Source organism: Neomonachus schauinslandi, chromosome 7, assembly GCF_002201575.2.
Source record: "Neomonachus schauinslandi chromosome 7, ASM220157v2, whole genome shotgun sequence".
NCBI classification, from domain to species: Eukaryota; Metazoa; Chordata; class Mammalia; order Carnivora; family Phocidae; genus Neomonachus; species Neomonachus schauinslandi.
This window is the reverse complement of record NC_058409.1, coordinates 29,441,697-29,458,354: the sequence shown is the minus strand read 5'-3', so window position 1 is coordinate 29,458,354 and position 16,658 is coordinate 29,441,697. Positions and strand designations below refer to the sequence as shown.

The 16,658-nt window shown below is 52.3% G+C and overlaps 2 protein-coding genes across 3 annotated transcripts in view; both read right to left on the bottom strand.

The window, feature by feature from the left end:
- Positions 1-3,318: 3,318 nt before the first annotated feature.
- REEP2 (receptor accessory protein 2) lies at positions 3,319-9,275 on the bottom strand. Of its 2 annotated transcripts, none has more exons than XM_021701927.1 (8): positions 9,244-9,275; positions 7,311-7,383; positions 6,953-7,029; positions 5,699-5,819; positions 5,350-5,463; positions 4,874-5,021; positions 4,618-4,748; positions 3,319-4,531 (listed from the first exon to the last, which is right to left on the bottom strand). In XM_021701927.1, exons 1-8 carry the CDS (start codon positions 9,273-9,275, stop codon positions 4,463-4,465), a joined length of 765 nt encoding a protein of 254 aa, XP_021557602.1. In that variant the 3' UTR covers positions 3,319-4,462. The 2 variants fall into 2 exon arrangements, with proteins under 2 accessions (XP_021557602.1, XP_021557603.1); XM_021701928.1 differs by having other exon boundaries at positions 4,874-5,015.
- A 1,948-nt stretch (positions 9,276-11,223) lies between these two features.
- Positions 11,224-16,658, bottom strand: part of KDM3B (lysine demethylase 3B) — a 67,195-nt gene continuing 61,760 nt past the window's right edge. Inside the window, exons 21-24 of the mRNA XM_021701761.2 lie at positions 16,407-16,546; positions 15,743-15,919; positions 14,496-14,630; positions 11,224-12,654 (exon numbers count right to left, since the gene is read on the bottom strand). Of these exons, the coding sequence (XP_021557436.1) occupies positions 12,574-12,654; positions 14,496-14,630; positions 15,743-15,919; positions 16,407-16,546 (533 nt within the window). The 3' untranslated portion in view covers positions 11,224-12,573. The remainder of the gene's footprint in view (positions 12,655-14,495; positions 14,631-15,742; positions 15,920-16,406; positions 16,547-16,658) is intronic.

Below are 16,658 nucleotides of genomic sequence, written 5' to 3'. Positions count from 1 at the left end.
CCTAGCCTGCCCCTCCCAAGTTCCCTACCCCTTGCTACCTCTTGGGTCCCTCTCCTCACCTGACCTTGAAATTAGCTCCAGCAGCCCCTCTAGATGTCATTTCGGAAACCCATGTTGGGTCCCTGGGGCTCAAGGGCCCTTCTAGAGTCAGCTTGGCAACTCCCTTGATCCCAGGAGGGTGCCTGATCCTCACCCAAGGAGAGTAGCTGCCCTTTGGGTCTGACCATCCCCTGGGGAGTGTGCAGGGGTGGGCACACAGGCTGGGCTTAGGAAGTGATGGCTTGAGAATCCATAGCTGCTTCATGCACCTGCAAGGATGTTTTCTTTTCTTTTTTTTAATATATATATTTTTTGAAGATTTTATTTATTTATTTATTTTATTTGTCAGAGAGAGAGAGAGACAGCACAAGCAGGGGGAGCGGCAGGCAGAGGGAGAAGCAGGCTCCCTTCTGAGCAAGGAGCCCGACGCGGGACTCGATCCCAAGACCCTGGGATCATGACCTGAGCCGAAGGCAGATGCTTAACCAACTGAGCCACCCAGGCGTCCCTGCAAGGATGTTTTCTTCATGAACCTTCAACTCCAGGGAGTGGGGGCATGAGGCCCCTTAGGCGGACTGATTGCGTGAAGATTCTCCCCTGCAGGGGTGGGGAATCCCACACTGAGAGTGGGCTGCGCCACCTAGTGGGCTTTTCGCTCCTTGCAGGCATCCCTCCGACCCTTCCCGGCCTCCAGCCTAGGTAGGGGACAAGTTCTCAGGCAGAACCCAAATGGCTCTAATACTTGAGGTGCCCTCCACCACCAGGAAGGCCTGACTCAGCACAGAGAGGGAAAAACTAGAGAAATCTGGGAGAGAAATGGCCACGAACTGGCTGAAATTCAAGGCAGTGAGGAAGCCAGCTGTGGCTCTAGCCTGCCTCTCCCTACTACTGTCTCTCCCTATTCTCATGGAAGCCACTGATATGGGGACCATGATCCAGAGCCCTCAGAAACCCTCCCTCCTCTGCTAGCCCTCTTTCCTCCAGGCTGAGCAAGACTGGCCTCAGCTCTGCTGATCAAGGAAGAGCTGGTACAGGCTGGAGCTGCTGGCTTCCCTCTGACGTCACAGCCTGGAAATCCCATTTTAAGCAGGTTCTCAGGGTGTGGGACACACACGAGAAAGGGAGGGGGAACCAGCTGCAGCAGCTCCAGTCCTGAGAACATTCTATCCAGGGACCTCAAGTGTCCCCAAGATGGCTTGAGCATGGGACACAGGGCTAGACCTCAGCTCCCACTCAAAAGCTAATATGCCTTGATGCCCACTGGGGACCCAGGCAGTGATCAAGCATCCTCCACGTTAGCTCTAGCCTCTGTTCGGACATCTCTTCCCCACTGCCCTGGCCTAGAGGCCTACTGAGGCAGATGGGAGAGGGCAGGTGGTCCCAAGGAATGAGATAGAGCAAGATGTCACCTAGCCCCAAATGTGTCCCACCAGCCCCTCCCAGGAGGCTTGCCCTCCATCTCATTGTCACCCTCCACCTCTCCTCTCCTCCCCTGAACCACAGGGGCCAGGCCCTGAGCTGAGTTCTAGGAGACTGACTCAATGTTTCCATGGCAACGGACCAGGGAGCTTGGAAATCTGAGCATGTTCCTGTTGACACAGAGAAACCCAGATGTGCACGGAGAGCCTGGCATGGGGAAACTGGCAGTGACCTCCTTAGCCACCGGTCACTGCAGGGGTGTGTATCTGTGTGCGTGTGCACGCACGTGTGCATTTGTGGGGATTTAGGTTAGAGAGGGTCTAACCTGGTTTCCTGACCATATGGTAGCTGCTAGCATGAGACTGCAGCATCTTGCTCTCTGGAGATCTTTCTAGAATTAGGGAGTCTCTCCCCTGAATTCTACCCTGACACATCCTCTCCTTTCGGAGAGAGGCAGGGGCCAGTTTGCTCAGAGGCCAGTGGTGAAAGGAATGACCTTCCGAGGTCTGTCGACCGGGGGATTCCAGGGAAGATGAAAAGGACGTTTCTCGCCTCGCCTCCACTGTGACCACAGTTCAAGTTCTTGGCCAGTTGGGCGCAAGTGTGGGAGGAGGACATACCTCTGTGATGCCAGGGAAGGGACAGGGAAGTCTGCAGACTTTCTGCAGACCTGGGGCCAGGCCCCCAAACACCCTGTGCTCCAGCCCATGCTCCGCCTCCTCCATTTTCCTTCCACAAGGCTGTGCCGTTTCTCTTCTCCCTTCTCCCTTCCTCCTCCTTGCCTCCCCGCCCCCCCCCCCCACCCTTTGCCTTTGTTTTGCTCTTCCCATTCTGCCTCCGCCCCTCTGCCATCCTTTCCCTGCTCCTGCGCACTGCCTTGCAGGTCTCATTCCCAGCCGCTTGTGCCCCGTGGCCCCCAGTGGCCTTGACTCTACCTCCCAAGGACTCAGACCCCATAGGCTGCAACCTCCCTCCCTCTCTCCTCCAACCCAGCCGAACAGCCCAGGGCTCAAGCCTTCCCTCCTGGCGCCACAGGGACTGCCTCTGTGGCCCCAGCCTTTGGTCCTTCCGTCCCAGGGTCAGACATGCACCAGGAGGCTGGTTCCCCTTCACCACCTCTTCCCTCAGCCTACCTGTCTCTTCCTTTCAGAGCCTCTGGCTCACAGCTCCCCTCCAACATTCTTTGGCCTTTCTAGACACTGTGGCCATCCAATCTCCCCACCCTGCCCAGAGGCCCCCAAATCCTATCTTCTCTTCCCTGGGAACCTCTTGGGGGTCTTTGTCCTTAGAGCTTACACTGGCACATTCTATCAGGTATCAGAAGGTCCACTGGGGGAGGAAGTCTCTGGGCAGGATTCTGAGGGACAAGACAACCTTGAGGTTGGGGCCCCTAGCCCTTAAGTCCTGGTATCTCCTACTCTCCTGGCTGTATCTTTTTTTTTTTTTTTTTTAAGATTCATTTATTTATTTGAGAGAGGGAGAGCACGCGTGCAAGCAGGGGAAGTAGGAGGGGCAGAGGAGAGAGAGAGAATCCTGAAGCCGACTCCCCGCTGAGCATGGCTTGCTCCCAGGATCCTGAGATTAGGGCCTGAGCTGAAATCAAGAGTTGGCCGCTTCACCAACGGAGCCCCCCGGGCGCCCCTCCCCTGGCTGTGTCTTGAACCTCCAAACCATTTTCCCAGACTGAACCAGCTGAAGCCCATCTCGTATCTTGGAGATCAGAACTCCTGGGGCTCGCAGTCCAACCTCTTCCCCCCTCCCTCCTATAGCTGGGCCCTGCTTTTCACTTGAGCTCCTTCTCACATGTGGCCTGGGGGGCCAAGAACAAAGCACAGAGGCCGAAACACATGAGGCGCCAGAATTTGGTTTATTGGCTCATCTGGTGCCAAAGGTCCAACGGGCACCCTCTTTCCACAGAACTGGAAGCCCTTTGGCTCCTAAATTTCTTTTCTTCTTCACACACTCCTCCTGGCCCTGACTGAAGCCACAGCAGAAGCTGGGGTAGAGTGTGGGGCAAAGCCTGGGCTCATAAGAGCCTGCTCACATGGGGCCCAGTTTGCTTGGCACAGGAAGAGGGCTCTGGGGGAAAGGAAGATGAGCCCCCAGGTGAGGAGGAAAGGAGCTGGCTCAGCAGGGGCCTCTGCAGTGGGCCCTGAGGGGTGGAGGAGCCCAGCACAGGGGCAGGGCAGGAATGGGAGGAGGCGGAAGGGTATCAAGGGCAGAGGAGGAGGTAAGAGGCCCTCAGAATCCCATCCTCTCAGGGCGGGCTGGGGTCCTCTGAGGGTCCGAGAGTAGGAAGGAGGGCTGAAAGCAGGGAAGGGCCAGCCGGGGCTTGCGGTGGGGGGTGGTTGCTGCTGGCAGGAAAGTCCTTTACCTCAAATCCCCCCCGCCCTAGACCCAGAAATACACACACACGCGCGCGCACACACACACACCCCTGAGCCCCACTTCTTTTTAGTGGGGCATGTAGCACACAGCCCTACCCAGTGCCCCCAACTGCAGCTCTGGCCTGGCCATCCTGGTGCTTTAAATGCACATTAAGGCCCTGCCCTCCATTCACAGGTGTGGCCTGGAGCCCTCGGCCAGGTTCTCTGAAGCCTTCCCCACTCCCTCCTGGTCTCCCAGGTGCCTTCGGGCCCATCTCTGGTCATTCTGGACTGTGACTGCCCCCCACCCCGCACCCCAGACAGAGCAGTGGGGGCATGTTAGGATGGCCATGGTCTTCAGCAAGGCACTGGGTGGGTGGGGGCAGGACTGGAGCAGGGAGAATAGCAATTTGGGCTCTAAGGAGCCCCCACCTCCTTGGGTGGCTCAGTCCTCAGCAACCCCTCCAGCCTCTACCCTCCACCCCCACAGCAGGGCCTCCTTCCTCTTTTCCAAGACCTTCCAGAGGAGTGGTCACTGGGCAGGCAGCCATCGGAGGGGCCCTGGGGCCTGAGACACTTGGGCTACTGGCACAGTGTGGAGCGGGGGCTCTGCAGCCTGGGGAGGGCGGGTCAGGACCTCAAGCCAAGTCACCCCCGCCAGAGGTCTTCTTCTTGGGCCGGGTCTTCAGTGTCTTGGAAGCCAGCGGCTGTAGGAAGGACGGAGGAAGTCAGAGGGATCAGCCGAGGCTCACATCCCCTCCCCCTGTCCCCAGGCTCTGGCCTGGGCTCTCACCTCAGCTTTGGGCACTTTTTTGACCAGTTTGACCCGCTTAGGGGCCTTGTCTCCCATATCCTCTTCAGAGGCCTCTGTCCGGGGATCTGCCTGGTTCATGCTAGACCTTAAACTCTGGGCAGGGTCATCTCCTGGCGGGGGAGCAAAGGAGAACAGAGGTCTGGCGCCTCTTCCGCCTGGCCTCCATGTCCCCGTGGTACCCCCCACCCCCGCCCCGCCCGCCCTCCCTGTGCCCAGCCTAGGGCCCTGCCTGTACCCAAGTCCTCAATGGTGTCCAGGAGGCTGCCGGGGCTGGGGCGGAGCCGGCTGTCAGGGCCTTGCAGGGGCAGTGCGTCCTCGTCCCGGATCAGGGTCAGGTCCTGCATGCTGAAGCTCCGGAGCTTCTCTGAGAGCACCCCCTGGCCCTAGGGTCACCACCACGCACCGGGAGAACCGGAGGAAGGGGCGGGGTGGAGATAGAGGTCACCAGGGAGCACGTGCAGCTTTCCCCACATTGTCCTCACCCTGTCCCACAGCAGCACTGACAGGCTGGGGCCGCCGCACCTGCCATTTGCACAGATGAGGCAACTGGCCCGGAGAGTGGGAATCACATAGCCGGGGGCTGCACCCCTGAGTTGCACAAGCCCCAAACCATCACAGCCCCAAGGACAGGGTGGACGCAAAGGAGCTTGGCTAGGGGCATGAAACGAGCAAGGTGGGGTCCTGGGAGCCCGGGTCTGCCCCCCACCTCACCTTGGCAGCGGCTGTGACCGCAGCATTGGCGGCCAGGTTCAGGCCCCTCTTGCCCACCCTCATCATGGTCTCATAGCTCTTGTCTCGGGCCTGTGTGATGTACTCGTCGATCTCCTGAGGGGTCGGAGGGGAAGGAGCAGGAGGTGAGGGGTGGGCCCTGCTGGCCAGGCCTTGCCCTGCCCTGTTAACACCTGGACAAAGGCACGGCCTGCTCCAGGAGGCCAGGGCCCTGCCAGATCTCTTCAGGTTCTGGGCACCCACAGGGAGAGCCAGGAATGCACACGGCTGCAGGCACTGGGCTGCCTCGGCCTGGGGCAGGTAAGGAAGTCAGCTGAGAGTGGGGGCAAACCTTCTCCTTGTTGGACAGTGTCGGGTGCACGAACTTGCGGTAGAGCACGCTGGAGCCCTTGGTGTAAGGGGACAGAAGCCATATCACAAAGGCGATCTTGAGCTCAAAGTAGAAGGGGAACCTGTTGGTGGGACAGAGGCGAGTGGCAGAGCCTGGGATAGGGAGTCAGGGGGTGAGCTGACCCCCGGCAAGACCCTGGCTGGCCCCCCCACCTCTTAGTGCACGTGGCTCGGGCGACTGGGCATTTCTCATCTGCAGGAGAATGGGAGGCTCAGCTGAGACTCCAAGTGGGACGGGTGAGAAATGCCCCCAGCAGGAATCCCCCTCGGCAGTGGCTCTCTGCACACTTCATTCTTCGAGTTCCAGGCCTCTCACTCTGACAGAAGATTCCTACTCCTCTGTCCTGGGTCCACTCCTGGGTCCTCACCCTCTTCTCTCCTGCCCTCCCCCCATAAGGAAGACTCCCATCCCTTGCTGTCACGACATGCCTCTTGCTTTTAAGCATTGCTCTCCATTCCCCGGCTCCTTCTCCTCAGGCCACAGACTCCTTCACATCTCCTACATCCTCACAAAGCTTTTTCCTTTGTTTGTGTCGAGAAGCATCTATGCTTGCCGTCCTCAATTTCTAACCCATTATTCTTTCCTAATCTGACCCCACTCAACTTTTGCTAAAACTGTTTTTCTCAAAGGCCACCGGCCTTTACAATCTACAAAGGCAATCATCTTTTGTCCTCTACCTCTCCATAAAACTCTCTTCTCTTCGTCTTACAATGTTCTATGCTGTGTTAGTCCTCTCTTCCAAGAGGCGTGTGCTCACCCGATAAACATTTTTTGAGCTCCTGCTGTGAATATGCATATAGCAATTAAGACATTCTCTGTTCTCCAAGTGCTCGTAACATAGTCTAGTAGTGCTTCGAAATACCAGCATCGAAAGTTTATAAGATTGAATCCTATTTTACCAACAGGGAAACTGAGACCTACAAAGCTGTAACCTGCCCAAGGTCACACAGCAAGTCTGGCAGAAGCAGGCTGCCTGAACTCTATGGTGGTGCTTTGGTTGCCACCAGAAAGAAAGGTGGGGGCTAGGTCTCTTGTTCTACTGATCAAGTCAGGCCTGTGTGGAGAAGGGTGGACATTCAGGACCCCATGGAACTGTGGGGGGACTCCACCCTGGCTCTCAATCTTTGGTTTGGCTGGTGGGGTAGAGTCTAAACCCTGGGCCCTGGGGAGCGGGGTAGGGATGCTGGACCTCACCAGGAAAGCACGATATCCGTGAGTGTCTCAGCTGTAGTGAAGAAAGCAAAGACGATCCAGTACATCATCCATTTCACCTGAAGGCACAGAGGGCGAGTGTTAGCTGGGGCCTCAGGGGAACACCCAGGAGCCTGTGTGCACTTGCCAGCTATGGTGGGGAAGGGACACTCAGGATCTCAACTTTGCCTGTGGATCCCACCAGGGCTGGGGAAAAGGAACACAAAGGAACCTTCTGGAAGCAGGGTCTCATTAGTGCTGAGGCATCGGTACAAAGTCACTCCTGTCTGTAACGCGACCCATGGTCCTCCCCTATCTCTGCCATGTGGATTGGGTGGGAGATGAAGTATCACAAACTCACATATTCCTTCACGTTTTTTGTCTTCACGGCCTTGTAGGAAGAATAGGCTGGGTACAAGGTGCCAAAGATGAGCCTAGGGAGGCAGGCAGGGTTACTGGTCCCCTCGGCCAAGAGCAGTGGCCTCTCCCTCCCAGCTCTGCATCAGTCAGTCCCTGGGTAGGTAAGGGGAGAAGGACAGAACTCCAGAGTGCCACATCAGCTGGACTGATGAACTCAGATCAGTGGTTATGGTCAAAGTAGTTCAGCCTTGGGGATACACAAGCATGGAGGCCCCCAGATGGTAAAGGTGATGCCTTTTCCCCTTTATCGTTCCTGTTTTCTCCAGGCCCTTAGGTGAAGAAAGACCCAGAGGCCAGAGGGTCCAATGTGGTCTCTTTAGCCATGATCATTGGTTATGCATAAACATATCATGGGGATTAGGAGGGGTCTGGTCACCACATGTGTCTTCCTTCTATGGATGCAGCTCATTCATACCCATCTGCCCTTAACCTCTACTTCCCTGTCTCAGAGCCAGGCTGGGTAGGGCCAGGTCTGTAAGGGAATGTGACACCGCCTAACAGGGCACTCTATGTGGCAGTCAGAGGCACCGCTGTGGCCCTGGGGACCTGTGGAGCAGAGGGCACAGGGGCAGGAGTCCCTAGAAGAGCAAAAAGGTTTATTATCTCACGTAAGCAGCCTTGGGACCAAGCTCAGTGACGGGGGGAGGGCGCTGGGCTTGAGGCCCTGGCTGGAGTCCAACCTGGTAGCGATCCCATTAGAGACCACATACAGCACACAGGTGAGGGAATAAGAGGAATGATGCCCCCAGGGAACTCATCCAGGTAAGAGAGAAGCAGCCACCCTGAAGGCCAGAGGGAGGTATGAGGCCCCAGGATTCCCTGGATGGGATGGGGGAGGAAGAAGGGAGACCCTGGTGGGTCTAGAGGGAGCCAGAACACAAGCACATAACAGCACTGAAGGGAAGAAGGCAAGAGGGAGGGAATCCTGGGGTGTCAGTCCCCCCACAGTGGAGGCTGAGGGGCAGGGTCCTGAGCCGAGGCAGGGGTTGGCTGAGGCCCATGCAGAGCCGCTGCCGGGCCCGGCTCCTTGACAATGTGTGGGTATTGCCTGGGCTCACAGGGACCTGCCTCAGAGAGACAGGATACTTCCGAACTGACCTGTGGAGGTGGGGTGGGGAGTGGAATCCTCAAGGACAATGTGTGGGGTGTGGGAGCAGGCTTCCCTCCTGGGGCCCGGGCGGGGGGCATAGCTCCACAATGCGGCTGGCAGCCTGGAATGAAGGCCACCTAACGCTGTCGCCTCTGTGGCTTTCACAAATCCAGGCTGAACACACACGTCCTCACCCGGTTACCTCCCACACTTTGTCCTCCAAGCATCTCTGCTTCCCAGTACCCAATGTCCTCCCGGGGGGAGGGGGCCTCCAGACCATGTGCCCTCAACTCCAGTGTCCTGAGAGTGGAAGAGGGAGGCGGCCAAGGCTGCTAGCTAGGGCCCTAAGCTACGGAATGAGAGGCCCTGCCTCGCTTTCCACTCTTCCATTAGCCCTATCCTCGAAGGGAGATGAGGGCCCAGGTCTGAGTTGCCCCTCCAGCGGGGATCTGCTACGTGGGGGAGGGGACATGCCACCTCCCCTCATAAATCAGGCCGTGCTGCCCAGCCCTAGGGTGAAGGAGGGCGAAGGAACAGGAAAATCAAAAATAAAAGGTGTGAGAAGCCGGCCGTGCTATGGCTCTTCTAATATTCCCCCCTCCGGTCCTGGGTCCTACACCCCATGTCTTGTCTCCGGAGACCCCAAATAGGGACGATGTGCCTTTAGGTGACTCTGTTGTACGAGGCCCCGGAGCGTCCATCCAGGGCTTCAGCACCCCTCACCCCCCATCCCTATTCCCCATCCCCCTCCCAGCCGGCCGCGCCCCGCCACCGCCGCACTCACACCACCAGGCGAGAGATGATCCAGGACACCATGGCGGGGCCGGGCGGGGCGCGGGGCGGGGAGGACCCGGACCGCGGCCGAAGATGCAGGTGCCGGAGGTCGAGCGCCCGCGGCGGCAGTAGGAGCCGCAGAAGCAGAGCAGCCACAGCAGCAGCCGCCGCGGGGGCCGCGGAGCGCCGAACAGCCGCGGTTAAAGGGGAGGTTCCTGCCGCAGCGGCGGGCCGTGGGCGGCGGCGGCTCTTAAAGGGGAGGCCCCGGCGGCGGCGACGGCGGCGGCGGCGGCGGCGGCGCGCCCCCCTGCACCTGCTATCACCGGGCATGCGCCTTTGACCCTCAGCGCCCTGCCCTCCTCTAATCGCTTGTTCCTCTTTCTTGGATTCCAAGCCCTGGTCTGAGGTCCTCACAGGCCTTCAGGTTCCACCCTGACATCCTAGCCCTCCTCCTGCCTTGTCCACACCAGGCTGAGGAATACTAGCTAGGACTTACTGAGTGCGTACTAACTGCCAGGCCCTGAGGTTAAGAGCTTTACCCGCATTATTTCGCTGAATCCTCACTACCATTCCATAAGGCAGAGGTTATAATTATCCTTATTTTGAAGATAAGGAAATGGGGCCCTTAGGGAAGTTCAATAATTTGCCAAGGTCACAAAACCACTAAGTCATGCTGCTAAGATGTAACCCATAAAGTCTACTTTAATCAGGCCACTTTTCCCAACTGCTGGCCAGCAAACTGTCCTCCCCCATTCCAGGCCCTGTAAAGACACCCACCCAACAGCTCCTGAAGTCAAGTATAGCTGCACCTGTCCACCTTACCCCTTCTTGGTCATCACCAATCACCCCAGTTGGAGGACCCATCCCCTCTCTGATCTTTTTTTTTTTAAGGTTGTCACTTGCTCAGCTTTGCAGGGGAATGAGCCCATGCTCTCAAGGGAAATACACCAGGGGCAGACCCTCTTTAAACAGAAGGGTTGGAGGCCTGACGTCTAGGTTGGAGATGGGTCCAGGGGCTCCAGTTCCACCCCCATCAGCAAACACTGGCAGCAGTGTATGCCCTAATTCTGAAGACATTTATATCCAGAATGTAGGCTAGCCCGCCTCCTGATTTTCACCAAAGCAACAAAGCTCCAACCTCTGCAACCCCCTTTTCTCCCCATTGCTTTCCTTTCCTGTCCCATTTCAAAGCTTCTGCATTCTTTAAGTGGAGGTGTAAGTCTTCTGGTGATCACAGCCTCGACCCGTGCCCACCAGGCTGAAAGGACACGCTCCGAGCTCTGTATTTCAGTTATGGTCCTATTCAAACTCAGTATCCTTGAACCACACAATGGTCTATTTCCACCCTGATAATTGTATTTCCAGGCTCAAACACTTTGGAAGATGTTTTCCAACAGGGTCTGGAGAAGCAGCCTCTGATGACCCCTCTTGCTATTCTTTACAACTTCCTCTTCAAAAGGCCTTTTCTAATGGGAATGTAGTCTGTCCTCACTGCTCAAGCCACTTTAATTACTGCTTGATTAAAAAAAAAAAATCCCATTTGGCTCTTTCCCCACCAACTCTGAGGTGGATCCAGGGCCACAATGTTTCCTATGTGGGCAGTCAGGCCTTCTGCTTTGAGGAACCCCATCACCGACCGCCCAAAACCTTGCTCATGCCATCCGCCACCCCCACCCTCACTCCTGACTGCCCCAGGAAGGTCAAGACCTCACCTTTCCCATTCCATTCACACATCATAAACTATGGAAAACCCATTTTTTCTCCCACCTTCTAACTCAAGTGACCTTTTCCCTTCACACCCCCAAGCCCACAAACCACAATGACCTGGCACTTTCCTCTCTCAAAAAGGCACCAATTCAGGAAGCAAAGGGTAATTGGAAGCAGCAATGTAATGAAGATCTGAAAATGAACCATCCTCCACCTTCAACCCGCACTCAACCTGCCTTCGCTTTTCAGAATGGCTGGCATAGGAAGAATTTAGTCCACTCCAAACAGATTTGTTAGATTTTTAATAAGAACATGGAAATCCCAATCAGCCCTTCAACAAAATTAAAATACAGAAAGTGAAATTAAAAGTATTCTACAGTAAATGACTTTTATTAAAAAAAAAAAGTAACTGTGAACATATAAACAAGCCTGCAGGGCACTACAACAGCTGGAAAGAAGATAGATACATTTTCCAACGTATCTGTGGGCCAATGAATTCCATCATTTTCAAATAAATTCTGAATAAAACTCCACGGAGTTGGAAAGTTTTGCTGAAAATATTTTTGGACAAAAAACCCAAAAAACCAAAAAGCCTCATGTAGGAAATCAAACTTCCCTTTGCATTTGGAAGTGTAAGAGGAGTCCCAAGGGAACGCTGGTAATAGGTGAAAATGGTTCTTGTGTCACCGGTGTGTATATTCATAAAACACACCACAGCTCAGACATGACAAAGTTCTTCCTCAGTTGGCTGTTCCCTCAAGAAAGGACTGAGATGGGAGGGGAAGAAAACTAAAAGAATCCTAAAAAGCCAATCCTTTTCAATTCTGCTTTGGCTGATTTTGTGCTATAATGGGCAGTTGATTTCTAAAAATCATATTTCTTCAAAGATTTTTATCGAAAGGAAGACTAAATGTAATGTGCCTTTCCTCATAATCCAGGAAAACAACTGTGGTATTTCAAAAATTCTAAAAATATCTACTTTCATGAAATAGTAACTATTTCACTACAAACCTATTTTTCACTAAATACACACATTTCCTAATCCTGGAGCCTCCTGGGAAAAGCAGTGGGTTCTCCCTGGGTCCTGCAAGACTCCAGTGTTCACGAGAGAGATTGTGGGGAATGGCTTCACCCCGTCTCCTGGGATGGGCTGTGTCAGAGGTCACGTGCAGAGACACTGTCAGGCTTCCACCAGGCATGTTTAAGCAATTACCCCCTACTTGTACCAGTTATGGGATTCCCCCTACCTCCAAACACATTCCCACTTCACTAGGCACGAGAGAAAAAAGAAAAGAAAGGTGTGCCCACATTCCCGGTTTCCACGGATCTCAAGTCACGAGAATGTGCAGGAAAGCCCAGCAACATTCAGGCAATTCAGAGTCCCAAAAGACCACAGGATGGGGATGTGGCACCCTCGGCTTGGAGTCTGAAACTGTGTGTGTGAACAGTGCAACTTTCCTGTGTCAACCTTCAGTGTTGAGGCAGCGTAGAAAAGAGTGGCTGGAGAGTTTGTAATACTGACCACACTGGCTCCAAGTGAAGGGCCTCTGCTCCAACAGAGAAGCCCGCCGTTCCCTGTATGTGTTGTGAGTGAAAGACCTGCTTCACAGGGGAGTCTGGAGTTCCTCCATGCCTAAGACCTTGCCAGTTTGGATTCATGAGCCTTGAGGGTGCCAACAGCATCTTTCACTGCGTGATAAATGATGTTCTTCACCTGGAGAGAGCAATCAGCAGTCAGTTCATGACAGCCCCATATTATATTCTCAAACAAAAATGTATGTTTTTTTTTTAAAGACTTTATTTATTTGAGAGAGAGAGAGTGAGAGCGCGTGTGCGCAAGTGAGCACACGCAGAGGGAGAAGCAGACTCCCCAGTGAGCAAGGAGCCTGATGCGGGGATCGATCCCAGGTCCCCAGGATCATAACCTGAGCTGAAGGCAGACGCTTAACCGACTGAACCACCCAGGAGCCCCACAAAAATGTATGTTTTACACAGCCTATAAAGCCTACTGGTTAATGAGGAAACCTCTCAGCCAGGACTGCATTCTTCCCAAATCAATCCCAAAGATGATTTACAAATCACAGAGGATATAAGGTATATAATCAAAAAAGAATGATGAATCCATTTGGAAGGCTATATAATCACACTTTCATCTATGTGCTTACTAAGAGCTGGGCACTACCGCTAAGCTTTTTACATGGACTTTCATTTCATCCTTTCCACAATCTTAGGAGGTCAATTCTATTATTATCACCATTTTTACACATGAGAAACTGAGGAAACCAAGGTCCAGTAGTTAAGAACCTTGCCTAAGCTCCTGGAACTAACAGGAATGCACTAAAACAACAGTGGGCAGGTCAGATTATTAGAAATTTTTTCCCTTTGTGCTTGTACGTGTTTTCTTATTGTCTAAGAGGAACACATATTATACATCAAGCAGGAAGGAACACTTAGAGTCACTAAAATAACAGGCTAAAAAGAATTTTAAACCCAGATAGTGATAATTTCTGGGGAGGGAAAGTAAGGAGACAGAATGGGGAAGGGTACACGGAAGGTTCAATAATGTAGTTGTTCTGTGTGTCCTGTGTGTTAACGCTGTTTATCTGTATGTATAGGATGCTTTAATTCTTACACTGAGTGATGGGCACACAAGCCCCCTTTTGCTATTCCTTATTAAATTTTTGTACTAATTCAACAAATATTTACTGAGTACCTACTATGTATCAGATATTGTGCTAGGGAAAAGCAGGGAATAAAACAGTAAAATCCCTGCCTTCGTGGAGCTTAAATAGCTTATATTCTATTAGGGATAGAAACAAACAGGTAAAATACATAATATGTTAGTGATAAATACTACAGAAAAAAATAAAGCAGTGACAGAGGACTGAGAGTGTTGGAGGTGACATGTCCCAAGTACAGAGACCTAATGGTGGTGAGGTCTGAAATGGCGGTTGCATTTTATCTACAGTATCAATGTTACCTGTTTATCCCCATGATTGGACTTTGTCTAAGAACTTTTATGGTTGAAATGTTCTACATGTTAAAAAAGGAACAGCAAAAAAGATCAGATCAGGGTTGAAGGTGACTGAATCTACTGGCGGGAGGCAGAGTGACTGCGTATTTGGATTGCTGAAGTTCTGCCTGGGGAATCTTCCTTCCTGATTCTTCTTTTCTTTTTTTAAATGCTACTGCAGCACCCAATAATTCTTAGGAACATGGACTGCAGTCCTCTCAGGACTTTAAGGAACTGATTCTGTACAGAAATGTATTGTGAGAAGCAGCTCTGGGAAAGTGCCCTTCTTGGAAACATGCTTGGAACACACTGCCACAGAGCTTTCGCCATCTGACTGGGAAAAGTCAGTCTAGTCAGTTATCAGCACTAAATACTGTATCTCCCAGGGGCAGAGAAATAAAAGGTGATGGCAGAAATGATTACGTTAAAAGGTGAATATTCTCTAAAAGTGAGTGTGACGAGGACTGATGCAGAATGTGCGTTCTTTGTATGTAGCCAAGTAGGAGATGGGGAGACAGAGCAGGGGTGAAGGAGTTATTTACCTGCAGTTTATCCTCATGGTTTGTATGAGTGTTAGAGAGATGCCTGAATTCCTGTGTCAGGCGGAAACAGTGCTTTACGTGTTCTGGAGATACAAAGTCTTCTGCTACTTTTATGCAACTGTATAGATTGTGCACCTGGGAGGAGAAAAGTACAGAGGAAGAAGAGCCATTAGAGAGTCAGCAACACCTGGAAAATGTCTATGATATAGTTTTGTTTTTTTTTAAGATTTTATTTATTTATTTGACAGAGAGAGAGAGACAGAGAGAGCACGAGCAGAGGGGGAGCAGCAGGGAGAAGGAGCAGCAGGCTCCCTGCTCAGCAGGGAGCCCGATGCGGGACTCAATCCCAGGACTCTGGATCATGACCTGAGCTGAAGGCAGATGCTTAACCGACTGAGCCACCCAAGCACATCTATGATATAGTTTAAAAAACAAAAACAATCCCAAAACTTGAGAAATACTTCTAATATTCCATTTTCATAAAAACAAATGCAGAAAAAATGCAAGGATAAATTTATACATAAAAATGTTAGTAACTACACAGAAAAAATCTGGAGAAATACATACCAAACTGTGAACAGTAGGCTACCTCTGGAGAAGGCAGGATGAGGGGACTGAATAGGGGTATGGCACAGGTAGGTGAGCTGCGACTTTCACTTTTTAAAAAATGGTCTCCCTTATTTAAAAATTTTTAAATGTACAAGGGCGCCTGGGTGGCTCAGTCATTAAGCGTCTGCCTTCGGCTCAGGTCATGATCCCAGGTTCCTGGGATCGAGTCCCACATCGGGCTCCCTGCTCTGCGGGAAGCCTGCTTCTCCCTCTGCCACTCCCCCTGCTTGTGTTCCCTCTCTCGCTGTGTCTCTCTCTTCAAATAAATAAATAAAATCTTAAAAAAAAATTTTTTTTTAAATGTACATTTAAAATTACACAGAAGAAAAGTAAAAAGCAAAAAATAACTTGCAGTTTAAGAACAGCGAGTCCTTCTGAGGGAAGGGGGTGGGGGGGATATGGTAGCCGGGTGATGGGTATTAAGGAGGGCATGTGTTGTGATGAACACTGGGTGTTATATGCAACTAATGAATCGTTGAACACTGCATCAAAAACTAATGATGTGCTATATGGTGGCTAACTGAATCAAAAAAAAAAAAAACAAAAAAAACCCCAAAAAACCCCAGCCCCTTTTATCTCTTGCCAGATTAGTAAGAAAATCAGAAATAGGGAAGCCCATGGAACCAAGTGGAACCCACCTGGTGTGGGGCTCCAGCAGGTATGAAGACAGCATCTCCCAGGAACTGAACGATGGCCCAGCCTTGCACACCATACTCTTCATAGAGTCGCTTACGGAGGGTCTGGTCCAGGTACCAACTTTGGTCATGAATTGGGTCATGATCAGGGGGATTCTCTTGGCCTTGCTCTTCTCCAACCTGAAGCCAAACCCAAAGATGGAAAAATCAATACATAAATAACAGCATAAATCCAGCTTGCTGAAACAATGTCCCTAGTGGGCCAAATCTTTTGCTTTGTTCTATTCAACATCCTCCAGGTGTGGATTCAGGCCTTCAGGGCATTTTGACAAAAAGGACAGGTCTTCATTTTTATTTTTATTTAAAGATTTTATTTATTTATTTGACAGAGATAGACACAGTGAGAGAGGGAACACAAGCAGGGGGAGTGGGAGAGGGAGAAGCAGGCTTCCTGCCGAGCAGGGAGCCCCATGTGGGGCTCGATCCCAGGACCCTGGGACCATGACCTGAGCCAAAGGCAGATGCCTAACGACTAAGCTACCCAGGTGCCCCCAAAAGTACAGGTCTTTAAAGCCAAGAGACTCCACTGGAGAAACCCTAAGCAGGCTGTGTCAGCAGCAACCCCAGACCCTTAATCTGGGAGCTGGGAGCCTACCCAGGGGCATACCTTTCGGAGCAATTCCCGGATCTTTTCTGCATCCTTGGCTGCATAGATGTGCCACAAAGCACCAGGCTTCTCCTTTCCGTCGTGAATCCTCTGCTTTGTCACCTCATCAGCATCCCCCTCATCAATTGTCTTGAGTACCTCTGAAAAGAGCAAAGTTACTTTTCAATGTAACCAGCCATTTCAGTACCTCTGAGTAAAGCGAATGTCCAATTCAAACAAGTTTAGTCTCTACTATTCTCCATCTCTCTGGAG